This window comes from Notamacropus eugenii, chromosome 3 (genome assembly GCF_028372415.1).
Source record: "Notamacropus eugenii isolate mMacEug1 chromosome 3, mMacEug1.pri_v2, whole genome shotgun sequence".
NCBI lineage: Eukaryota > Metazoa > Chordata > Mammalia > Diprotodontia > Macropodidae > Notamacropus > Notamacropus eugenii.
Window position 1 is genome coordinate 304,449,553 of NC_092874.1, and position 26,421 is coordinate 304,475,973.

General features: G+C 43.8%; 1 protein-coding gene across 5 annotated transcripts in view; it reads right to left on the reverse strand.

The window, feature by feature from the left end:
* The window catches only part of MOV10L1 (Mov10 like RNA helicase 1), a 63,634-nt gene that overhangs the window by 3,095 nt on the left and 34,118 nt on the right, over positions 1–26,421 (reverse strand). For 4 of the 5 annotated variants that reach the window (XM_072596484.1, XM_072596480.1, XM_072596482.1 and 1 more), the window contains 7 exons: positions 23,559–23,658; positions 22,436–22,600; positions 14,716–14,889; positions 12,950–13,099; positions 3,004–3,111; positions 1,672–1,809; positions 1,235–1,326 (listed from right to left, as the gene is read on the reverse strand). In XM_072596484.1, the coding sequence (XP_072452585.1) occupies positions 1,235–1,326; positions 1,672–1,809; positions 3,004–3,111; positions 12,950–13,099; positions 14,716–14,889; positions 22,436–22,600; positions 23,559–23,658 (927 nt within the window). Of the gene's footprint in view, positions 1–417; positions 720–1,234; positions 1,327–1,671; positions 1,810–3,003; positions 3,112–12,949; positions 13,100–14,715; positions 14,890–22,435; positions 22,601–23,558; positions 23,659–26,421 lie in introns of those variants that run through there. The other variant, XM_072596481.1, reaches the window with a different exon arrangement.

Here is a 26,421-nt window from a genome sequence, read left to right on the forward strand (position 1 = left end):
CACAACCCTCCTGGAAAGTGTGTGCAATGATCATTTCCTTTTTACCGAGGGGAAACTGAGGCAGAGTGGCTTAGTGATTGGCCCAGGGTCATCCAGCGAGGTGTTGCCAGAGGCTGCTGATTCCAGTCCCAAGATCTCCCATGTCACTTCCTCCAGGAGCTCTTGGGGAGAAGAGAAGAACCCTTTAAGCACCTACTGTGCCAAGCACTTCCCAAACCTCTCATTTCACCATCACCAACTTAGGGTGGGAGGTGTTGTCGTCATCGAGGGCTTGTGACTTGCCTAGAGTCGCCCAGTGCTCTGTAGTACACTGAGCTCGGCCTCAGAACTTCTCTCTCTGACCTGATGGTGAGTTTACAGGGGGGACTCGCCGAAGGTGGCACAACGTATGACGACACACAAGGGGGCTCACCAGGCTCCTGTGATTGCATTTATTTGTGAAAGCCGAACACAAGACATTCTGAAGAGAGCAATTGCTCTGAGGCCCGTTTCTGACGTGAAGTGCGCCTGTGTCTGCGTCCAAGGGGCTGCCCTTGCCCCGGTTGGTTGAGCTGTGGAGGAAGTGCCAGCCCAAAGCCCGAGCACTGATGGGCAGGCAGGTGGTGAGGGGAAGCAGAAACAAACTGGGAAGGGCAGGGGTGGGTGGAGACACTCATGATTCGTCTCGCCCAGTGACAGTGGAGAAAACGTGCACAGGCCCAAGTCAGCTCTAGTCCTCACTGAAGGGGCCAGTGGAGAAAAGGCAGAAGAGGGGTGGCTGAGTCTTATCAGAGAAAGGAGTGGATTGCCCCCCCTCCCCCCAAAGCAGGGCACCTGAACTTCCAACTGCATCGCGCCAACTAGGGGCCTTCTTTCCACCCCCTCCCTTCCCCTGCTCCTCTTAGCACTGCTTGGGAGGAGGCTTGAGGTCTCAGCAGTGAAAGCTGCTCAAGCCTGAGAAGCTCAGAGAAGGAGAGAAGACTTGGTCAAGGCCTGGATGAGATTTAGAAGAGAGAACTAGACCCAAGGCTGGTGCTCCTGGGGCTTTCAGGTGGTGGGGAATGGCTTTGTCTGCTAAGGGCAGGGCACCAGATTGTCTGTATTCCAATGGGACACCCTGCGCAGGGCCCAAGGGGATAAAGTGTCTGTGGGATACATCTACTCTAGAGGACAAACCAGAGACCTCCTATGTGGAGGTTGTTCAGGGAGCCGTTTAGTGCCAGAATCTTAAAGAAAACTGGAAAATAACACTCACGCTTGCAGGGACTGTAATTCAGGAGGTAAATCACAGCCTATGTAGGCCCCATTGCTTAAGCTGTATTCCAGCAAAGCACTGAAACAAGGATCCTGTTGTAATATGAGAAAAACAAACAACATTACGTGTACTGAAAGCTGAGCAGAAGCTTGTACAATTGATGTAATTACAGTGGGTTGCAAGGTTTCCCAAGTTAACCGCTAAAACTGGGATTACTCATGTTTAATGCTGGCTAACAGGAGTTTCATCTTCCACACAAACAACTCAAACCCTGTTCAGCTGTCTCTAATCCAAGAGCTCAGCGAATGAATTTGTACCCATCAAGTCCAATGGGCAGCAGCCTGCAGACCAGTTCAGAAAGTATGTATCCATCTAGACCTGACACCTTCCCCTCCTTTCCCCATTCCATATCAAGCATGGCAACTCTGGAAACTCACCTTGACAAGAACGTGAGGATTGCCCAGCACAATCAACAAAGCCTTGGGTCTGGTGATGGCGACATTAAATCTTTTGGAGTTGGCTAAGAAGCCCAAAAAAAACCTGTCATCCTCAAACTTGTCTTCATTTGACCGTACCTAAAATCCAAACCAAAGTCAAAGATGAATGTTATAGGCCCTGGTGATGCCCTGTGACAGCAATGTAAATGTGAGGGCCAATATAATGGCAGCTGAGAGCATCCCTACCACAGACGCTTCTCCTGCCTCCTCCACTAAGCTGTGGGCTCTAAACAGAAAGGACCTTTACATGATGCACCTGCCAGGTGACAGCACAGGAGTAAAGGACAGAGAACACCCTCAGGAGGGAGGCACCCTCAGTGACTGACAGGCAGCCTCAGCCAGGCCTGTCCCATCACTGTGGTGTCTGGAGAACTACCCCAAGATTCATCCCCAACAGACCAAGGATTTGGAAATAATCTGCCCGTAGCCAGACCTTGGATCTGATCCTGTCTTGATACTGTGTCTGAGGACTGTCTACTCTCTTATGCACACTTGGTCACACTGCCTGGTAGAGATGTTTTGGGTGGGAGTGTGATAGTGGCAGTGCTCTGATCCTGAAGGCAAAGCCAACTGTACCCTTTGAAGGGTGATGAGTAGGTAGGAGTGGTTAGTGCCTGAACACCTATTCCTAACACCTGGGCTTGGTCCTTGTGGTAGGAGGCCCTGTTTACTTGACCAACAGAGGGATCAAGACCCTCCCCAGTCTCAGATTTCCCCCCTTCCTCAACACTTCTAAATACCTAGCCTTTGTTTTCTACAGTTGAGGAGATGGCATAATATCTCCAAGTCTTGCCTGAAATGTTTTGTCAGGTTGTGGTAACCAGGATTTAACTGTCTTTTGAGCATCCTTCTCTGTCTCTCCACTTCTCATCTGGGGTACCTCTTTCTGCATCCTCCATTATTGCTGGGCCTGCTCAAGGTGGCCCCTGCTCCCTTTTCCCTGGGCTGCCCAGAAGCTCAGCACTTCTTTCTTCTCCAGCTGCCATCAGTTATTTATCTAACTTCCTCTGTTCTCCTCCCTTCTTGTGCTATCACCTCTCCTTGAACCCCCTCCTGCCATCATTTACTCTTTTTGGGCTGCATCTTGGCTTGCCAATAGTGACGATGACTGGAGTGTTAGTAAAAGTCTTCATCCCATACCTCAGGCCTAGCTTCAGAAGCACTCACTTCCCTCCCAAGAGGGAAGGTGTTAAACCTTAAGTGTGTTCAGGAATTAGCTAAGGAAGACTCCCTCAGACCAGTCATTTTGCCGTGAACTACAGTAACACCTACTGTTGAGATGATGATTACTAAGTATTCCTGTCCTTGAAACTCCTCCACAGATCCAACCTTTATATCCATCAGATCAACATTGCGCAAAAGGACTCTGATTTTCTCCACCTTAAAAACAAGAACACAAGCAGGAAATCTGAGCGTGTCCATCTTTTGGCTGGCCTGATCTGATCACAACCCAGAAGGCAGTCACCAGAACAGACCACCGCTTGGAATCTGCTTGGTAACTTTCAACAAGGACTTCCCATATGTTTCTCTTTGTAGAACCAACTTCCCCAACTTGTTCATATACTCAAACCTTGGATCATTTCCCAGGGGGTGGGGAAGATTACTGTTACAGATTCAAGACCCTGTGGGTCTGCACTTTTAACACTCAAGCCCCAAACTGTGTGCTTCCCATTAGCAATTAGATTTTAAAAGCAAAGTACTTAATTCGCTAAGAACGCACTGCAATAACAGTGGTTGCACAATAGTTGCTGGCATCCTCCAACTCCCCCTCCCCCAAACACGAGGCATCTCCCCATTAATACACAGAGTATCCACAGGAAGAAAGACACAAAATTAGAGCACAAAGTAATGAAACACACCTGTAGGAAACACATGGCCAAGGCTCCTGACTACTCTGGTTATGGCAGGGTCTGGAAGTCGTGTTATTAAAGCAGGGTTTTGTTTTTTTTTTTATTCCCCGGTATATTTTTAATTTCATTAAGTATTTCTCAATTATATGTAATGCATTTTTTGAAAATTTGAGTTTAAAATCCCTTCCTCCCTCCTTGAGAAGGCGAGCAATTTGGTATAGATCATACATGTGCAGTCATGCACATCATATTTTCATATTAGCCATGCTGTAGAACAGACCAAAAAAATCCCAAGAAACTGTAGTTTAAAAAGTGTGCTTTGATCTTCAGACTCCACCAGTCCTTTCTCTGCAGTATTTTTCATCATGAGCCTCATGGGACTGTCTTGGATCATCGTGTTGCTGAGAACTAAATCCTTCATAGTTGATCACCGTTCCAACACTGCTGTTACTGGTTCTGTTCACCTAACTTTGTCAGTTGATATATCTTCCCAGGTTTTTACTTCCCATAATGTTCTTTATCTCTTGCTCAGTCAAAAATTCTTCCATTATCTGTAGATCTGACAGGTGAAATTGTCCATATTCCCCTAATTTACTGCATCACCCTTTATGTCTAAATTATGTATCATGGCCTTATCGTGGTATATGATATGAATGTTGGTCTGTTCCTAGCTTCTGCTAAACTGCTTTCTAGTTTTCCCAGCAGTTTTGGTCAAATAGTGAGTTCTTGTCCCCAAAGCTTGAATCTCTTGTTGGGCTTATCAAAACAGATTACTACAGCCATTTACCCAATCTACTCCACTGATCTACCACTCTATTTCTCAGCCAGTACTACACTGTTTTCATGATTACCACTTTGTATTACAGTTGGAGATCTGGTATTGCTAGGCCACCTTCCCTTACATTCCACCCCCCCCACACTGATTTCCTTGAAAGTCTTGACTTTTTGTTCTTCCAGAAGGATTTTGTTACTATTTTTTTCTAGCACTACAAAATAATTTTTTGGTAGTCTGATATGGCACTGAATTAGCAAATTAATTTACAAGTGTCATTTGGCTTGGCTTCCCCATGAACAATTAATATTTTTCCTACTGTTCAGATCTTGTGTTAAGAATATTTTGTAATTGTGTTCATATAGTCCCTGAGTTTATCTTGGCAAGAAGATTCCAAAGTATTTTATATTGTCTGTAGTTATTTTAAGTGGAATTTCTCTTCCTGCTAGACGTTGTTGGTAATATGTAAAAATGCTGATGATTTGTGTAGGTTTATTTTATATCTTGCAACTCTGCTGACGCTGTTGAACATTTCAACTAATTTGTAGTTGATTCTCTAAATATACTATCATATCATCTGCAAAGAATGATAATTTTCTTTCCTTATTACCTTCAAATTCCTTCAATTTTTTTTCTTCTCTTACTGCTACAGCTAACATTTCTAACACGATATTGAATAAAAGTGGTGATAATGGGCATCTTTACTTTATTCCTGACCTTACTTATCCCCACTACAGAAAATGGTGCTGATGGTTTTTTAGATACTACTTACAATTTTAAGGAAAGCTCCATTTATTCCTATGCTTTTGAGTGTTTTAACAGGAATGAGTGTTGGATTTCGTTAAAAGTCTTTTCTACATCTACTGAGATAACCATGATTTCTGTTGTTTTTGTAAGTGACAGAGTCAATTACGTTGACAAGTCTTCCTAATACTGAGCCAGCCCTACATTCCTGGTATAAATCTCATTTGCTCATACTGTATGATCTTGGTGATACATTGTTGTAGTCTTCTCACTAAAATTTTATTTAAAATTTTTGTATCAATACTCATTAGGGAAATTGGTCTACAGTTTTCTTTCTCTGTTTTTGCTCTTCTTGGCTAAGTATCAATGCCACATTTGTGTCATACAAATAATTTGGTAGAACTTCTTTGCCTATTTCCCCAAATAGTTTATATAGTACTGGAATTGTTCTTTATGTGTGGTATTCATTTTTGAATCCATCTGTTCCTGGAGATTTTTTTTCTTGGGGAGCTCATTTATACTTGTTCATTTTTCTAAGGGTTATTTAAATATTCTGTCTCCTCTTCTGTTAATCTGGGCATTTTACATTTTTATAAACATTCATCTATTTCATTGGATTATTAGGATTTATTAACACATAATTAGGCAAAATAGCTCCAAATAATTGCCTTAATTTCCTCTTCATTGGTGGTGAATTCACCCTTTTCATTTGATACTGACAATTTGGTTTTATTGCTTTTTTGAAATCAAATTAACCAATGGTTTATCTATTTTACTAGGTTCCCCCCAAAACAAACATGCTCCCACTTTTATTTACTGGCCCAATGGTTTTCTTACTTTCAGTTTTATCAATCTCTTCTTTGGTTTTCAAGATTTCCAATTTGGCGTTACACTGATAATTTTCATCGTTCTGCTCTTTCTCTCTTTACTGATGTAAGCATTCAGAGATATAACTTTTCCCCTAAGTACTGCTTTGGCATCCCATAAATTTTGGTATGTTGTCTTGTAATTTTCTTTAATGAAATTATTTGTTTCTGTAATTTGATCTTTGATTCACTCATTCTTTAGGATTAGATTTTGTTTCCAATTAATTTTTAAAATCTGTTTCCACAGCCCTTTACTGAATGTAACTTTTATTGCATTCTGGTCTGAAAAGGATCCATTTAAATTGCACTGCTTTCCTGCATTTGGTTGGGAGGTGTTTATGCCCTAATACATGGTCAGTTTTTGTGAAGGTGCCATGGACAGCTGACAAAAAGGTATATACCTTTCTATTCCCATTCAGTTTTCTCCAGAAATCTAGCATATCTAACTTTTCTAAAATTCTATTCATCTCCTTAACTTTTACTCATCTGTTTTTATGGTTGATTTATCTAGTTCTGAAAGGGGAAAGTTGAGGTCCCTCCACTAGGATAGTTTCTCCTGTAACTCATTTCATTTTTTCAAGAATTGAGATGCCATGCATTTGGTCCATATATTTAACATTGCTATTACTTCACTGTCTACGGTACCTTTTAGCAAAACACAGTTCCCCTCATTACTTCTATTAATTAGATCTATTTTTGCTTTCACTTAGAGATTATGATTGCTACTCCCCCCACTTTTGTTTTTACTTTAGCTGAAACATAATATATTCTGCTCCAACCCCTTATTTTTACTTTGTGTCTCTCTGTTTTCAAGTGTGTTTCTTGTGAACAACATGTCAGATTCTGGTTTCTAATCCATTCTACTATTGGCTTCCATTTTATGCATTGGTTCATCCCAGTCACATTCACATTTACTGTATATTTCTCTCCACCTTATTTTTTTCCCATTTATCCTTCTCTTTTTACCCTGTCTCTCCTCAAAAGTTTGTTTTGCTTCTGACCACTGCCTCCCTTAATCCACCCTCCCTTTTACTTGCTCTCCTCCTCTTATCCCTTTTCCTTCCTACTTCCCTATATGGGAGAATAGATTTCTATAGCCAACTGAGTGTTATTCTCTCTTTGAGTAAATTCCAATATGAGTTAAGGTTCAAAAAGTTGCCTGCCACCCCCTCATTTTCCTCTCCAGTGCAAAAGCTCTTCCTTTCACCTCTTTTGCGTGATAATTTCCCACCCTGAAAGTTTATACTTAGTTTTGCTGAGTAGGTCATTCTTGGTTGTTAATCCTAGCTTCTCTGTTTTCCAGAATATCATATTCCAAGCCCTCTGATCTTTTAATGTGGAAGCTGGTAAATCTTGTGTGACCCTGACACTCTGATATCTGAATTTTTTCTTTCTGGCTGCCTGCAATATTTTCCCCTTGACCTGGTTATAACATTCTCTTAATCTTTCATTTTGGGGTCTCTTTTAGGAGGCAATTGGTGGTGTCTCTCAATTTTTGTTTCACCCTCTGGTTGTAGGAAACCAGGGAAGTCTTCCTTAATAATTTCTTGAAATATGATGTCAGGGCTCTTCTTTTGACCATGGCTTTCAGGTGTTACAATAATTCTTTAATAATCTCTCCTTGACTTATTTTCTATGTTAATTGTTTTTCCAATGAAATACTTCATAGTTTCTTCCATTTTCCCTCATTCTTTTGACTTTTATTGCTTCTTGATGTCTGATGCAGTTATTAGCTTCTACTTACCCAATTCTAATTTTTAAGGTATTTCTTCAGTGGGCTTTTGTATCTCCTTTCCTATTTGGCCAGTCTCTTTTTTAATGTGTTTTCTTCAGCATTTTTGTGCCTTTTACCAAACTCTTGCCTCTCTTCATAAATCACTCATTTCGTTTCATAACTTCACCTCTACCTCTCTTATTTGATTTTTAAAATTCTACTTGAGCTCCTCTAGGAACTCTTACTGGGCTTCTATCCAATTCACTTTTTTTCTTTGATGTTTTATCTGAGAATGGTTTCACTTTGATGTCTTCTTCTGAGTTTGTGTCTCAATCTTGCCTGTCACTACAGTAACTTTTGACACTTCGGTTCTTTTGCTGTTTTTGCTAATTTTCCTCATCTCTTTCTTGACTCTGAACTTCATGTTAAATTCAGGCTCTGCTCCCCAGGTAGAGTGGGGCACTGTCCCAAGCTTCGGTTTTTTTGTGTTAGTTTTCAGAGCTGGTTCTTGGGGTGGGGGGTGTCTGTAAGTTTTCAGTGCTTCCAAGGTGGTATGATGTAAGGAGAGTGTATTCACTGCTCTCCTGCCCTAGGATCTGGTCTTTACCCAGAAAGAGACTTTGTCACCTTACGACTGCAAGTGTCACCCCAGAACTGTGACTTTAGAACTACATATGGGCAACATAACAGGGTCCTGAACTCATCAGCCCCTATAATCTCTTTCTGACCTGACTGCCTTACCATAGGTGGGCTGAGAGCTCCTGAAGCTGCTACAGCTGCCTCCAAGGCCTGCTGTTGCTGTGGCTGAAGCATGGCCTGCACTGCGCCCTGGGCCCAACCACCACCTTTGTGGGATAGACCTTTGCTGACCTCCTCAGTTGTCTTGGGCTGGAAAGCTGTTTCACCCCTGACCTTTAGTTGGGTCTGTCACTCCCAAATTAAATTTGGAGTTATTTTAAAGTTGTTTGGAGGTGAATGTTGAAGAGTTCTGGGAACTCCTGCGTCTATTCTGCCATCTTGGCTCACTACTACCTAGCAGTGGAGTCCTGACAATTTCCTAGCTTAGCACAATGTCTCTGCTGGGAAGGTTGCTCAGCTAAGCACCTAGAATCTGCTCCTTCCTACAGCTTTAATCTTAATTGCCAGGGCTGGCTTTCACTTGTTTCTAGAGCTGGCTCATTTCAACTGCTAAGGGTCCTGCTCCTTGAGGTTCCTTGTTCCCCTGAGTGGCTTCTTTTCTGTATCTGAATCTATCTGCAGTCTGTATCTGCTCCTTTGATGGAGTTGCCTGAGCCTTTAACTCATTAGAAGTGACTCTCCAACTGCTAGATGGGGTGCCTCCTAGGCAAGTAGCTTCACTGCTTGACACCATGATCAGTGGGGACAGGGGGAAAGAAATGTTTCTATGTTAATTGTTTTTCCAATGAAATACATCAAGGCACCAACAAGCATGTGAAAATACCCACCCAAGGACAAGCCTGAAAACAAAGGGCTGAACGATGCTGAAATACAAGCATAAAGAGGTGAAGGAAGCCAAGTCAGGACAGCTCCCTGAGAGGAGGGGCATGCTCGGCTGTAAGGAATCAAGGTGCCCAGAGTCCTTCCACTGTCTCTGTGTAATCCTCTAACAAGGTTCCCCACATGATAGGCACTTCCCCTTTACCAAGTCAGCACCGACATACTCTGACCCCGCTATACTGTTCATGCCTGCTTAAGGAGCTAACCCAACCCATGGACTATTATCTCCTTAAGGAGGTGAAAAGGAATTGAAGAAGCTCAGGAGAACATATGATCTGTGTCTGGGCTGCACTTCAGGTGAAGAGAATGCTAGAATAATCAGTCCACAAAAAGCTGACTTCTGGGGCCCACTGTTCTGTCCTCTGATTGGAGGAAGGAGAAACACTGAGTTGGACGGACCCAGAAGTAAAGATCAAAGCCAATTCATCACCCCATCCAGAGCCTGTTGACTGTTACTCGTTGCTGCCCAGATGCTCTCTTTCCTCTCTGAGTTAATATTTGCCTCTCAGTCTTTCACCCTCCCCAGTTCATGCCTTCCTACACACATACTGAGGACCCACAAGTACACTAACTTCCAAGTTCCTTAATCTGCACAATCCCATAACTTTTGGCCAGGCAAAGAGACTAAATCTTGTCAACACTCAAAAGTGTTTGATTTTTGTCCTCGCATGTTCTAAAATTCTTTTATCTGAAGACAATCCTTTAACCATTCTATCTTTCTCTCTGCATTATGGCCCCTAATCCTGTTCTTTGCTCTCACCATGACTTCAACGCTCCATATCAAAGTTCCTTTGCTGGATACACTCTCTACTCATCTCTATCTCCACTCTCTGGTAAACTAACCCAATCTGACAAATCCAGAATTTTGTAGGAGACTACTCCTCATCCCTACTGCCTTTCCCTTCTGTGACAAGGTAAAGGACAAGCTTGAAATGCTAGAGTGCCAAGGTGGTTTCTTAAAAGCGGCTGGAAATAAAGGTTTGGAGTTCAAAGAACAGAGAGGAATAAAGCATACAAATTTAGGGATTATCCATGAAGAAGTGGTGGTTTAAGCCATGTACAGAATAAGAGTGTATCTAGAGAAAATGGCCAAGAAATGACCTGTTGGGGAATGAATGATCTCAGTAGGGGCTCAAGAAAAGGAGGAGAAAGTACTGTTAGACAGGTGTAAGGAGAATCAGGAGGAGTGTGATCTCACTTCAGCTGAGAAGAGATGATCCCACAGAACAGGTGAACAGTAGTATCAAAAGTAGCATAGATTGGAATGGCTGAGAAGAGAAAAAAAGGTCAATGTGTTGTAACAAGAACATTAAGAGAAAGTTCTAATAGAATGGTGGGGCAGTTGCTTGATTTTAAGGGGTTGTGACAGAGAAATGAAGAATAAGGCATCAGGGATTGGTAAATTTTTAAGTTTAGTTGTTAAGGGGAGAGACATGGGCTGTTAGGCATCCTAGTATTCACTGCCTTAACATGAAATTAATATCTCTATATACAAAGCAGTTAAATACACAGTAGATTGGAAAAGAGGAATAAGGAAAGGCTTCATGCAGAAGATCTGAGCTGCATCTTAGAAAAATAGAGGGATTCTGAGGTGGAGTTAAGGAAGAACACATTCCAGGCAAGGGGCAGTGAGAAAGGAGATGGAATGTGAGTAAGGAGAGAGGTCACTTTGGGCAGGATCTGAAGAGTGTGTGCATGAATGTGTGCGTGTGTGTGTAAGCAATGTCCTTTGAGGCTGGACAGAGAAGTTGGGGTTTATATTTTTATCCTAGAGGTAACTAAGAGGAAGCTGGTTGAGCAGGAAAGTCAGACAGTCAGATCAATGACTTGGTGTCAGTGTGTTGAAAGGACCAGAGTGGGAGAGATGAGGCAGTCAGAAGGTGATAGCTGAGTGAGTAGAGGGAATGGGTGCTAGGGATGATGTGGGGGAGGAGATGCCAAATTGTGGCAATGGACTAGATATGTGGGTGAAAGAGAGCGAAGGGATAATCAGTTTAAGACACCAGAAAGATGGTGGTCTCTCCACAGAAATGGAAGGGAATGCTTAGGAGGAAAAGCTATTAAGTTCGATTTTAGATATGTTAAGTTCAGAAGGTCTTTAGAACATCTAGTATGAGAGGACTGAAGCTTTGGGGAAGAACTGGGCCGGATACATAGATGTGAACTATCTGCAGGGGAGTGATAGTTAAATCCATGGGTGCTGATAAGGTTACCGAGAGAGAGGACAAAGGGAGAAGAGGAGCCAGAAAAGAACCCCAGGGAGCATCCACAGTCAGAGGGCACAATGTAGATGATGAGTCAACAAAAGAGACGGACAAAGAGCTGTCAGGAAAGAGTAGCATCATGGAAGTTCAGAGAGCAAAGATGGTCCAGGAAGCGAGGGCAGCCACCAGTGTCAAATGTAGCAGAAGGTTGAGAAGGAGAACAATGAAGAAAAGGCCATCAGATCTGGTAATTAAGAATTTGTTGGTAACTTTGGTGAGAGAAGCTTCGTAAAGTGATGGGATCAGAAAGCAGATCTGAGAGGAAGAGAAGGCAACTTTTCCTAAGGCATTTGACTAAGGAAGGAGAGATTGAGGACTGAGGTTTGAGGGATGGAAGGGTCTAGTCAAAGTTTCTTAAGTTTGATAAAGATACAGACTTGTTTGAAAGCAATTATTAGGGCAGCGAGGTGGCACAGTGCACAGTGGGCTGGGCTTGGAATCATGAAGATCTGAGTTCAAATCCAGCCGTAAGACACTTCCTAGCTGGGTGACCCTGGGCAAGTCACTTCACTCTATTTGCCTCAGTTGCCTCATCTGTCAAATGGGCTGGAGAAGGAAATAGCAACGCACTGCAGTCCCCAAATGGGGCCATGAAGAGTCAGACACAAGCAAATTGAACAACAACTGGAGGCAACAGGGAAGGAAAGGGGAATCTGAAGATTAGAGAAGGGGAAAATGAATGTGAATACAACCTTTTGAAGAAAACAAGAGCAGGTTGGGATCAAGTTCCCATATGGGGGGCTGCCTTTCGAAAGAAGGGCCCCCTCTTTGTCAGATACTGGGGGACACTGCAGAGAATGAGGGAAGAGGCAGCTTAGACTGAATGGCCTGGATTTTTTCACCGAAGTGACAGCTGAGAGAAGGCAGGAAAGGGCATGGTGGACTTTAGAAAGGAAAAGATGATCTGGAGAGCTCTCCTGTGGACAGATGCAGGGATTATCAATCTGTGACAGATGGGTCAGCACAGCTGTAGGAGCTCCACGGCTGCATATTCAGCAGCTCAGGGGCAGAGGAGGGCAATGGTAGGAACCATCTGAGGCTGAGTTTGGGACCAAGTGTCCAAGAGCAGAGGTCAATACAGAGCTGAAATGGCTGAAGACAGAAGGCAGCCACGGCAGGGGTAATAGCCTGAGAAGGTCTTGAGGAGTTAGGGACCAAAGGGAATCTTAGGGAGAGGTGGAAGGATGGGAACCTGTGCTCACACTGGGTTTTGTTCTCATAAGTGAAACAACTTATGAACAGCTAGATCCAGTGCGTGACCACCCCTACATGACACCCCTAAAGGAATGAAGAGACTGGTGGCACAGGATCAATAGGTGTTTGAAATGACCACTCAGGTGGGGCCCTGGAGAAAGCAGTAGGGAATGGCACAAGGGCAGAAGGGCTTTTCTTGAAGGACTGAACTGAAAGAGACCAGGGGCAAGGACTTTTAGAAGGTCCTTATCCTTGACAGTCTTAAGATGCAGGAACCCTAGAAAGGCAGCTCATACCTGCTTCCTATAGGGGGTGATCACGCCAATGTCCATTACTGACACGACGCTGGAGATGTGTTTCGTAAGGAGGCAGCAATAGCGCATGACTTGAACTGCTTCAGCTGGATTGAACCATGATGGACTTCGTCCTTCACGTGTTTCACTACCCTAAATTAAAAGGTAAGAGGGGAAAGGAGACTCATGAAGTACAATGTGCCCAATGTTCTGAAATGCCTCGAGGACCCCTTCTATCTCTTTCTATGAGATCTTTAGATAAGTGATATGTTTTCTCAAAGGTCTTCAGGATGCTCTCCTGGCTGAAGTGTGCTCTCTGCCTGTATCCTCAAAGAGTCTGTGGAGCCATGGGCATTCACCAAGCCCAGGCCTTCTTGGTGCTAATGAGTCCCAGGCAGTGGTCCAGACTGTCCCTAGAATCCAACGGTCACAGCAGCCAGACCAATTACTCCACGGCTCTTACCATCCGGAGCCTGCCCTGGCTCTCCTTCCTTTTTTTCCACTCTTATTTGGTGATTATACTCACTCCAACTGTTTTAACAGTGGCTATCTAATCACAGGGATCCAGCCATCATCTACTGCTACAGTAGAGATTCTGAGCCTCAGGGGATTGCAACTGTGAAAGGTACTAATGGGCCAAGACTTTGGGGAGTGAGGAGCCTGTGAGCTGAGGGCTGAGCTCCATGGGTAGAATTGGTGGCCCCTTTTTCCCTTGGTGATGGCTGCAAAGGGCTGAGTTGAAAGCAGGAATGAAGGGCACTGTTTTCTCTGGGGCTCTCAGGTTCAGGATCCTGGGCAAACCACCATGTCTGAAGAAAGATGTGGTCAGGGGAGGTGGATCTGCCTGGCCCATGCAGCCTCCTGACTCTCCTTCAGGAGGCTTAGGCTGGCTGGCTTGTCCCGGCAGTGGCAGGTGGTGGTGGGTAGGGGTGGAGATGATGGGCACAACAGTTGCTTCTGAGAACTTCTTTGCTCAGCCTGTCCTCGTGCCTGGAATGTCCCCCTTCTTTACCCCCTCCCTCAGGATCCCTGGCTTCATTCAATATTTAGCCTTGCCAGCTATATGACATTAACAAGTCAAAACTTCTCAACCTCAGTTTTCCCATCTATTAACGGGTCTAAGATGGCTTTTCCTGATCCTCTTGGTTATCAGTACTTCTTTCCTTCTCAAATGATCATGAACACACTGAACTTGTTTATATGTTTTATTCCCTGAGAATAAAGTAAGTTCTCTAAGGGTAGGGACTATTTTTTTTCCAGTTTCTATCCACTGTGCCTAGCCCTGCATCTAATACACAGCAGGTAGTTAATAAATGATTTCTGGAGTAGTCTAGTCTCGTCTTATCTTCCAAAACTCATAGAACAATAAAATATTAAGTCAAAAAGGGTCTTGGAGGTTGACTTCCACAGCACCCTAGGGGGGAGGATAGGGGATCCCTGAGCCTCTGTTGGAACCTGTCCTCTGACTACCACGACCTCAGCAACCACAACCATACTTTATAGGAGGGCTGACTTTGGTTCCCAATGCCTGTTCCTGCTACAGTGTGGACATGTTACATGCAGGCATAAACATGTAAGGACATGGCTAGGCACAGACAATGTATTTAATGTATTTGTTTAAGTAATTTTTGCTTAACTGAATGTCATCACACACAAGGTAACATCTATCCCCATAAAGACACTGCAGCCAGATCCAGCTTCCTTCCTCTCCACCCCTTCAGCTACTCTCACCGAGAATATTAAGGATCTCTCTTTTTTTTCAAACCTACCCTCATGCCGTGGAAAATCAGAGGAAAGCCTTTCTTGGGTAATTTTTCCCAACCCAACAAGGAGTTGACCACTTCAGTGTCAGCACAGAATTCCAGTTCTTTATAGTAAAAGAGTTTAGAGGGCAGTGAGAGCAATGCAGAATGGGATCTGTAGTTCTTCACAAGCTTTGTAACCTGTAAAACAGAGACCCCAACAAAGACTTAGTGAAGTCATGCTCTATGTACCTATACACACAAAACAGTTTTCTGAAAAAGCAGTTTTAGGTTCACACTTCCTTCTAATAAAAACCTTACTGGAAAAAGGGCTACTTTTAAGTTATTTTATGTGTAATATGTTAAATGCAAAGTTATTTTCAATTTTACACACAGTATTACATAACCAAAGACCCAGCAACACACTTATTCCGTTTGATAGGAGAAAGGCTGGAAACCAAGAGGAAGACTTGGTTCAATGGAGGAAAACTGCCTAATGATGTGGGTCTGGCAGCCCCAGGAGGCCAGGGTCCCCATCCCAGAGAGGCAGGAGGCTCACTTCTCAGGGAGGACACAGGGACATTTCTTGAGGTTCTTCCCTAGAGAACAGACGTGTCATCAGACGAGGTTCCCAAGACCTTCTGAATTCGGAGAGGGTCACATGAAGACAACAAAACTCACTGACTGGGTAGAAGCCTAGCTACACCTGGTGTCTCTGCTGAGTAGTCTGATCTAAATAAGAATGGAAGACTTTTGATGTAGGCAGAGGCTGTGCTGGAAGTAGCAGCAGCTCTTCATCTGTCTGAAGAGAGGAAAGGCCAACTCCAAGCCCCCTACTGCTACTTCCATTTGCTTAAACTATAGCTCAAGTTGCAGCTAGAAAGGAGACATGGTGGGCCAAAGTCCAGTGCAGCAAGAGCCACTAGTCTCCTCATCAAATCTCCTGAGGGTCTTCCCCCATGATGCAGGAGCAACTGGCCAAGTGAGTCAGGTCCAAGAGCCAGCAGCAAGGAGAAAAAGCAGGGGGAATTTTCCAGTGACTGGCAGAGAATGTGCTGTGGTGTCCATGTTTCTGCATCTTCGGTGAAGTACCAATTATGTTCACATAAAAACAGGGTAGTCTCCCTATTACAGAAGTTCAAAGGGGTGGAAAGATTATCTTTTTATGAGATGAGAGAAAATAAGCATTTTTTTTAAAAGAAAAACTCGAACAAGTGTGTTAAAGGCAAAACACTGAAGAAAAATAATTTGATATACCAGGGAATGCTAACCTGAGCGGGGAGGGAAAGGACGGGATAACAAGACACCACGAAGGAAGGTAAAAAGGCCCTGGAGCTCTATACTAGAGATTAGGCAGAGGCTGGACTCTATAAGAAGGAAGCAGCTTTTTTTCCCTTTTCTTTACAAGATGTTTAAAACTTCTGGGAAGGATTCAAAAAAAAAAATTTCTTTCTGAGTTCCACTACTCTGAGGGATGGGGGAACCTTATGTCATTATTCCCCTTTCACAGATGAGGAAAGCGCAGCTGAGGTTAGGTGAATGACCTGCCCAAGACAAAGCTGGAGTCAGGGATGAGATTCAAGAACAATATGGAAGTCCTACATCCTGCTCTTTCTCGACTCCCCTTTGTCATCCCTGGTTCCTGTTTCCCAAGGACACTGAGAATTCCCTGGGGTGAGAAAGGCTGCCAGTGCTGGACACAGGTACAAACAGGTGGCGTGCTGTCTCTCTAGCACGTTATGTAAGATACAGCATTACTGACCATAACGATCACTAATAGTTAGCATTTATTTAGCACTTCTGGGTTTGCAAAGCACGTTCTAAAATGACCTCATCTGAGCCTCAAAACAAGCTGAGAGAGGGAGCTATTATAATGCTCTTCAGTTTAACAGACAAAAGGTGACTTTCCCAGGGTCTGGGTCTCCCTGGTGCACGATCTTTCTTTATTCTGAAGCCTTGTTGCCTCAAGAAAAAAAGATGGCCAAAGAGAATAGATCATTGGTTTTGATGGTGGTGTTCATACGACATGATGACAACTTCTTAGTCACATTTACAAATACCCCTTACAGGTCACATGCGCCAACAAGCTCCAGCCAGGACAAATCGGAGCAGGGAAAGGATCCTGCTGATCAATCAGGCCACCGTTTCTGCCCTCAGGCTTCTGTCAAATGTCTCAGGACTTTGCTTCTGAGATCGTTAGGAACTGTTTGAAATCCTGCCAGCCTATCATTCACTTCTAGTGGTTCACACAGGAGACAAATACTCTTTCCAAAAAGGAACCGAGAAAGCCTTGAGAGGGAGGAAGATGTCCTGGGTGGGAAAGAGAAGCCCTCAGTGGAGTCTATGGGGTCTTCGTTGCTGCTGCTGGGAAGGGCTCAAGGAGAGATGGTGGTGATTTGGGAAGTAAATATGTGACTCCGTCAGAAGGTGGTATGTTGGGAGAGGAATCTTGACTTCTGTACCACAAAAGAAGTGATATGCTCTTGGCCAGGGAGGGAGGATGCCTAATGAAATCTGGTAAAAACTATTTACATTAAAAAATCTAAACCACAGAGCTTTAAAAGGAAGATGGGGGGGGGGGGGGAAGGAGGGAAAACTGCCCATTGAAACCACAGAGAGTAGCAGGTGTGACATCATTAGAGGATCTGCTGAAAAGAAGCACAAGCATCCAGGAAACACACTGCTCTTCATGTCAGAGAAATCTGCTGAAATGAGACACACAGCTAGAACATGGCAACAGAAAGTTAACAGAATTGGTTAAAAGTACCATGCAGCAGCATTATATATGAAAAGCCTGAACTTGCATGAAAAACCAGCAGCACACTGTTGGGGGGCAGTGCAACATTTTTTCCAAGCATGTGGTGAACAACAAGTGTGACTAGACAGTAGGGACACAAAGGCAAACCAGAAGAATGGGAGTCCCCCTCCTCAAGGTGCTTACATTCTGAGGGAGGAAGATGATGCATGAAAGGGAGCTAAAATCACTTGGGGAGGGAGAGGGGAGAGGCATTCACCTAGGGATCTGGGCCCTTTCCCCAGGGTAGGTTCTGCAAGAACTTGCCAGTGGGGAAGGATGAATGCAGTGTTATTTACAGAGCATGTATAACACCAGCCATCCAACCAAAAAGAGGACAAAGCTGATGATCTTAGAAGCCAGATGGCATTGCTGGAATGGAGAACCTTAAATATGATGATGGCTGGTGTTCTTGCTTAGGTACATTCTGGATAGCTGGCTAAAAATCCCTAAGGTCCCATTTTAATGTTACCATTTTGGGGTTCTGAGGACTTCAATTATCTGGACACATCAGCTGAAGTACTATATCAGCTTTAGTACTATAACCACAGCATCTGACAAACTCTCAACTTGTCTCTCTGATAATTTCATTTTCAAACAGTAGAGGAAATAACAGGGAGATTCTGGCCAGTAAAAAGGTATTGGCTGCTGAGGAAAAAAACAAGGGGAATCTTGGATAGAAGTGATCACTCCACTGCTGAGTTTGGGATTTCACATAGAAAAGCCAGGCCTGTTCTCAGGAACCACCTCGATTCCAGAAAAAAACAGATTTCAAAGACTGTGGATGATAGGTATATGCCTATGGCCTAAAAGCTCAGAACAACCTGAGGATGGTGACAATTCTTAGGACACAAAACAAGATTTTTTTTAAAAAGGGGTGTTGAGAGCAAGATCAAAGGGATCTTTAGGGTGGATGGGTCAGTGGTAACAGATGAGAGAAGATCACTTGATTTTCCCTTTGTTTCTTTATTTACCCTACACCAAGAAGAACAATGCTTAGACTGGCCAAAAGACCATGAAAATGGTTAGCAAGGAGCTGAAACCTGAGATGAGTGAGGGAATGGTCAGAGTGTCTGGATGTAGGCCTCCCAGGGTATGAAAGAACTGGAAGACGTCATTGTCTACAATTCATGTCATCTTGGAGAAGAGAAGGGCCAAAGAAAGGCAGGCATGGAGTTGAAGAGAAGCCGGATGTAGGGCCTCTGAGAGTGCTGACTCTTGCCAGATGGGTGACCTGGGGGAAGTCACTGATCTTCCCTCAGCTGCAGTTTCCTTATCTGTGAAATGGGAATAATACTGGGCTTCCCTGCCTCTCAGAGAGGTGCAAAAAAGAATGCTTATTCACATGAACAAAATCAACAGCAAAAACCCCTTCTTTGCATCTGATATCCCTATTAAGTGGGACATGCAGGGGACCTAGGGACCTGGCACAATTTCCCCCACATTAAGAGGAGCACGGTGTGGCTACATCCTGCTCATTTCAGCTGCCGAGACCACTCCTCAGAAGGACCCTGATAAACTAGAATGGATGCTTGATGAGAAAGGGCTGTCACACCCCTTGGGAGTGTAGACAGGATGCCTGGTAGAGCATCCAGCATGCTGCCATGTGGATGGGCACTTGGTTTGGGTGGCTTCAGAGGTCAAAGCAACAGCAGATTCTGTTTCAATAAAAAGAAATCTTCCTAATAATTAGTTCCTTAGAGGGGGCCAGTTGCCTACGGGAGGTATGCTGTCTTCATCCCTCAAGCTCTGGAAGGAGAAGGTCCATTCACTCCTTACCAAAAGTTATGGAGGGAATTTCTGTTTGAGCAGAGGCTGGCCTAGGTGTTATCTGAGGCCCTGAGTTTCCGTATGTGGAGGAAAAATAAGGTGGAAGCAACCCTGATTCCTAGAAGAAGCAATTTCACCAGCAAAGGTAGTCTAGTTTGGGAATGGACCAGAATGAATGCTGAAGAATGTTGACTGATTTCAATCAATCTTATTTGTGTGATTTCTAATGCCAATTGTACGTTTACCATTGGACAGGAAAGGAAGAGAACACTAGACAGGTCTCTATGAACAAGCCTGGCACATGCTTGGGAGATGGGCCTACAGGTGCCCCCTCCAAAGAAGGGTGTGCCAATGCCTGCCACGGAGCTCAGAGCTTCAGGGCTTGTGTTGGTGAAGCAATACTCTTATTGTCCACTAAGGGGGAGGGATGACTAATACTATAAACCTTTACAGAGGAGCTTAAAAAACCCTGTCCTTTGCTGTTCTTACTCTCTTCCCTTCTCCAGTCCTTGCCAGAACTACCCAAGCCTCTCCCTGGAAGGGCTTGGGAGGGGACAGGTACCCACTGTCCACCCTGCCTACTTGACAACACCCACAGTTGATGGGCCTGGTCTCAGACTTGGGAGCCCTTGCTGCGCCTCTTGCTTTGGTGATGCTTGGGGTTTTTTTGTTCCTCAATCCCCCACCTGGTGGGCCAGCAGACCTGGGACTGTAGAAAACTGTTCCAACAGTACAAACCTAAGGTGAAATGCAAGCTGTTCCGTTCACAGTCCTGTAAACTTCTGACTTGATGTATGAGTATCTGGTCACTGGATTCAGATGGCTCTGGAGGAGAAGTGAGACTGATGACCTGCACAGCCCTTCCTCACTCAAAACAAAGTCAAGTGCAAGTCATGTCATCATTTCTCTGATGGCATGGTCTTCTTCGGCAATGAAGGACAAACACAGACAGATCAGCCTCCTCACAGACCATCACCCACAGTCCTGTTATTGACGTTATTTTTGTGGAGTTTTCTGATGGGAGTCTGTGGATCTTACGTGTGTTAAGAATTCCTCTCGTGTAGAGGAAATTAATAGTTACCCCTTACCTGGACTAGCTTTCTCTACTCCTTCGCCTTGGTAGAGCCCTGGACGAGAGCCAAAACCTAAGCTTTCCCTAGCTGCTAAGTCAGAGAGGGATGGAAGATGTGCCCTTCCAGGCTGCAGGGATCCTTTGCCGGTCACTGGGCAAGTGGGGGCCAGAGCCAGGGCCTCCGTGGTGCCTTAAAATGACTGAGCCTGACAACTGTTCCTATTGTTTAAACTAAGGCCAATCATCTGAAAAAAAAAGCCTTATTTCTGGGTCTAGGGATGCCAGTTTTAACAGCAGATGGCACTGGTTACCTTATTTCCACCACTTCTCATCCATCTGCCACACACAGTTCTGATCTTCCTATTGCTCCAACTGGGTTCCAACTCTTGGAGGGGAGAAGTGGGTCCTACCCATACTCCTTTGTTTCTTCCCCACCCCTGACCCCCTCAGCCTCCATTGCTTCCTACAGAATAAGAGCTAAAATATTTGTCTAATGAATTACTGAAAAATATTCTACTATTCAAACAAAGCCCATATCATTTAATGATAAATCCTATTTTTATCTTATTTACTGGAAGAATTTTATATATGTATCAATAAGATTTAGGAATCTTAATTTTCCTCTTTAATGTTTTATTCCAATGAAATTCAATGTCATTTCCATTTTGAATGCAAAATTCAAATTCTATTAGAGCAAATCGCACAGAACCTCTCAACTACTTTAGATTGTATCTGTGTTTGTCCTTTGTTGCCGAAGAAGACCATGCCATCAGAGACATGATGACTTGCACTTGACTTTGTTTTGAGTGAGGGAGGGCTGTGCAGGTCACCAGCCTCACTTCTCCTCCAGAGCCATCTGAATCCAGTGACCAGATATTCCTCAGGATGACTAGAGATGGCCCAGGATGCAATGGGAGACCTGGGCCTTTTTAGGCTGGCCTTTATAGGTACTCACTTTACATTGTATCAGAGCCAGGTCAAAGGACTTATTTAAAAAGGCTCAGTGGTAAATTAAGAGAAAATCAGATACTTCTAATGCAGCAGAGAAAGAGAAGCAAAGGGTCAGGTTGGTAGCTTTGCTCCTAGTCCTTTCTTTGCACTGGGCTGGTGTGTGAATGTGGCCTGGCTTTCCTAGGGGCAACAGCTGACTGTCTAAAGTGGGAGACAACATGGAGGAGTCAGAGGAATATTTTCTGTTTAATAATCAGGATCTGAAATGATGTTATAGGGAACAGTTAGTTCTATAGAGAAGATGTAATCACTGTTACACATGGGTGACTGGATGGCAAATGGAATTGTATCAAAAAAGCATCAGCAGTACTATTGAAAACCAACGTTGTCCAGGCCATGCTCCATGGGGGAAGTTTGGATAAAGTCTGTGAAGCTAATACGGAAATAGGTTTTGCACATCTTCACATATATAAAGGATGTTACGTTGTTGGCCTTCTCAATAAAGGAGAGAATTTGGAACTGGGAAGTTTAAAAAATAAATGCTAAAAATGAATAATAAATAGATGAAAAATAAAATTAAAAAAGAGAAATTATAGAGGACCATAAACATTGTTGAGAACTCACTGTAAGCAGGTGAAGCCACTGTGACTTTGGGACACTGAATAGTCACAGTAATGATGATGATCATGTCATTTATTAATTGCCAACTGTGTGCCAGGAAATGGAGAGAGAAACCTTAATGGTGAGAATGCCTACTCACAAAAAGCCCAGATTCTAATAGAACAGGAAACAAGGTACCTTATATAGACCTAAGTGGGATCCACACAAACTGATGGAAGTCTCGCTCAGTGGAGAGTGAGAGGAAAGGCCTCCTGAGAAGGTAGTTGATGACACTGGCATCAGCTCATGATAATAGTTGGTGTTCCTAGTGTGCCAAGGGGCATCCCAGCTAATCCTCAAAATGATCTAAGTGGTAGGGTCTACTATCATCCTCACTGGGTAGATAAGGAAACTGAGGTGTGGCTCAGGGTCACCTAGCTAGGAAGTATCCAGGGTTGGATTCAAACTCAGGTCTCTATGATATGACCTCTTTATGTAAAAGAATTTGAAGAAAGAAAATTTTATCTGTCAAAAAGAAAGAGAGGTGGCATTGGACTTACCAACAAAGGATTGTAGGATCCACAAGCACCAAAGGCATTTTCATCTCTCAGATACAAAGGTCGAGACATGAGTCTTTCCAACATGGACACGTTCAATCCGTAGGCAAGAGCGAGCCTGGACTTGATGACTGGGCCGAGCTGCATGGGGTCTCCGGCCAGCACAATCTGTGGCACACAAACAGTGGTGTTCTCCAAGCCCTCTCCTTCTCTGAGGGTTTGTGAGGTGGCAGCCCTCCTACTACACACACAGGCAGCCACAGACAACAGATATGTGCCGCACATAGCACAGCCTGATGCTTCATACTAACAAGTAGCATGAGAATGACCGGTCAGTGGTAAAGCCTGCCCCTGTGCAGAAACCCTGTGCCAGGTCTTTTAGAAAAGACCTTCACAGGCAAAAGAAGCATGAATAACTTCTGCTACCAAAGAGGCATTGTGGCTTAGCAAAGTCCTGACGAGGGTCTGGAGAACTGAAGCCACACGCCAAACTGCCCAACAGCCAGTGACAAGCTGTGACAAGAGAACTGGGGCCACCCAAAAGCAGATGGGGCAGGAGTTTCCCTGAATGTCAAGGGACGTCACCAGGACGTGGTGTCTGGGGGATGGACACTTTTAATGACAACTCCTAGAGTCTCAAGGAGGATTATGGGAAGGCAGAGGCAGATAACACAAGGTAGATGGGACACAGTGGCCATCAACAGGCCAATGGAGCAGGCAGTCTTATGGAGTTCATCGACTTTGGGCCAACCTCAAATGGATAAAAAGCAAGATTATCAGCAGCCTCAGGAACTCCTCAGGGCCTTCAGAGTCACAAATTAAGTAAGAAAATTTCTGTGTTCAGTAGCATTCTTCAATCAGTCTCCTCAGACAGACCTGTACTCACTGATCATCACCATTCCCACCAATCATCCTCTTTAAAAAATGGGCGACGTAAGGACACTCACACTTCACAAATTATTTAAGGACAGCACCAGTTACTGAGGTAATTCTAGCACTTTTAAAAAAGGCAAGTTATGTTGTCAGTTGCCTATGACATTTAAAAGTTTTGGGTGACCAAAGGAAAAACTGTGTCTGGGAACACACTTCTTTCTAAACAGCAACAAAACCCCCAAGCCCATCTTACCTGGCCATTAACTTCTGAGATCAAGCCCAGAGGAATGAGGCATTCTGGCTCACTTGCCTGTCCTGCTTCATCCACAAAAACGTGTGTGAAATGTCCGATTCTAAAACAAGAAACATCAACATCCTGAGATCGCAAGCTGTCACAGGAGGCTGAGCGACCACCGTTCTGTGATAGACTGAAAGAATCTACTGGATTCAGCCAATCCCAGTGAGGGACATGTGAGGTACTGGGCTATACCAGCACCCAAAGGCTTTTTGAAGGGAACTGCAGAAAGTGAGGAGAAAAGTGCAACCAAAAAAGCTTTATTTTTCCCCTCTAAGGCCTGCCCCCTAAGAGATATTTAAGGAAAACCAAGACAGGGACTGTGGCTAACCAAGTTGCCATCATCTTCCCCAAATCTCTGAGAGGAGGAATGTATGTCGAGAACCTTACCAGTGATCAGGAAAAAGGAAACAATGCTCTCTGTTCCAAAATAAGTAGATTATAGAATTTATGGCTAGAAATAATTTTTGAATTCATATAGTCTTATGATACAAATTCCAGCTTCAAAATTTCATATGACATCTAATACTTACAACTTGTCATTCCACTCAACAATTTTAAAGGTAAATTCTTGAAGATGGAAAAAGTATCCACAATCAGAGAGGGAGTGACTGAGGATATCATTTAAAGTCTTCGATTACTAGTTAATACCTTGAAAAGAGTAATTCTTTGTTTCTGTTATTATGAACTTAAACATAAACATTTCCATATATAAAGAACAGGAAGGCAATTGTATATGAACCTGTGAATTTCTGTAATGCAAATTATATTTTAAAAACTAATAAATTCAGCAGATTAGTTTCTACGCTCTTGCATGTGTCTTTTCTGAATCTCCTTTTGTCTATTTTCTGCTGCGCATTTAGGACTGTTCAAACTCCTCCTTTCTAGCATCACTACCAATCAATCAGCTCTTTCTCCTCCTCCAAATTAGACAACAAAACTCCCCCAAACCCCTTCATCATGATGAATGCTCAGCTGATCAAAGTAGATTCTTGGCAATGAGACTGAAGGGTCTATCTCATTCTGCCCTGAGTCCATCCTCTTTGTCACAAGAGCAGTAGCATGTTTCCTCCTCAGGCTTCTGGCTCTCTGCTTACTGCATTCAACACAGTTAAGTTTCTCAAAATTACTTCTCTATACAACGTTATGATCCCTGAAAAAAGTGTTCTTCAGATTCTGCCCACATCTCTCTGCATCAGTTCAAACAAGTCTTTCCAAGTTTCTCAGTCCATCTTTTTTTTTTTATCATTCCTTATCACATAGTAACATTGCATCACATTAATAATACACTATAATTTGTTCAGTCATTCATCAACCGACAAGTTTCCAATTCTTTGTTACCAAAGTATCACTGTAAATATTGTCAGACACATGATTCTTTTCCATTATCCTCTGATCTCTCTGGGCCATGTGCCTAGCAGTGGTATCACTGGGTCAAAGGGAATGCAGTTGAGTGACTTTTTAAGTATAGCTCCTTTTTATGTTTTTACAAGTACAAAAAAACCCCAAAGTTTAAAAAACAAAAAATAAGTTTCAGAAAAGTAACTAAAAATTTTAAGTCTCTCTGAAAGAGCATAAAATAGATAAATGAATGAATAAAAACTGTGGAGAATAAAAGTCAGAAATTATAAATTTTTCTTCAGTCCTCTCCCTTGATGGTGGGTCTCCCAATGCCTGCTCTCCATGAGCAGGAGGAGCACCAGGAACATCAGGGCACAACACGACCCCTCTGGTACAGTCACAGATTCCTCACATATCGTATCATCTGACATAACTGGACGATACACCTGGGAACTTTGTATTCTTTGGTGTGTCCTATACAGGATGGTTCAGGCAACTCTGAGAGCTTCCATCTGGGTGTACCTAGAAATCAGGTCACCAAAGGACATAAAAAGGCCCCCTGATGTGCAATCAGGGCCTTTTACTCAGAGGATGTCCCAAGACCTTGAGAGTTGCCACACCCTTCCCTGCTGACCAGATGTACTTCCAGGTGGAAATGGGGGGTTGTATCCACCCAAGTGTTGAAGTATCCTTATAGATTAAGCAAATCCTTTTGTTAGCTGTTGGATGACCTGTAAGTACCTTATTTTGTGCCTGCATAGTCTGAACTGGCCCAAGGCCTGCTCCTAACATTTGGACAGGTTTGAACACCTTTTACTCTGAGCTATTAATTCTCTTTACAATTCTTTCCTTTAGAGCTTTTCTATTTATTATTTCAGTGATCTCATTTCTTCTAGGAACTCTCACAGACCTTGGGGCCACCCTCTTTTTTCTTGAGGCATTGCTGGCAGCTGTTGTTAAGTTGTTGTCTTCCATAAACTTTCTTTACTGTTGCTGCTCCCACTTTCAGGGTCAGTTCTTGAGGTACTGTAGTTTTCAGGGCCCTGTGGAGCCCACCAGGTTAAGCATGCTGCAGACTTCTGGAGCCTCTCCAGTCCCTCCCCTGGTCACAACCCTGCAGGCTCCCCTCCTCTGGGCTCAAGGCCTTGAAGCCTGCGTGCTGAGCTCTCATATACAGCCATCACAGCCTTCCTGGCACAGTGCCTGCTCTGACTTTTCTGACCAACCCTTTTCCTGGTGCCGGCAGGATGCTGTCTTCTTGGCTGTCCTGGGCTGGGTGAAGAACCCTACTTTAGTTATTCTCCGGACTACTTCATCATGATTTGGTCTGCTACTTTTTGATGACTTTTGTTGGAGCACAGACAAGAGGTGGGTGTTCTACTGACACCCCCACATACAGCCTTCCAGCTGGGAGTCTTAGGGGAGGAATGCTGGGAGTGGAAAGTATAACAGCAGCATGAGAAAGCTCATCACACCTTTG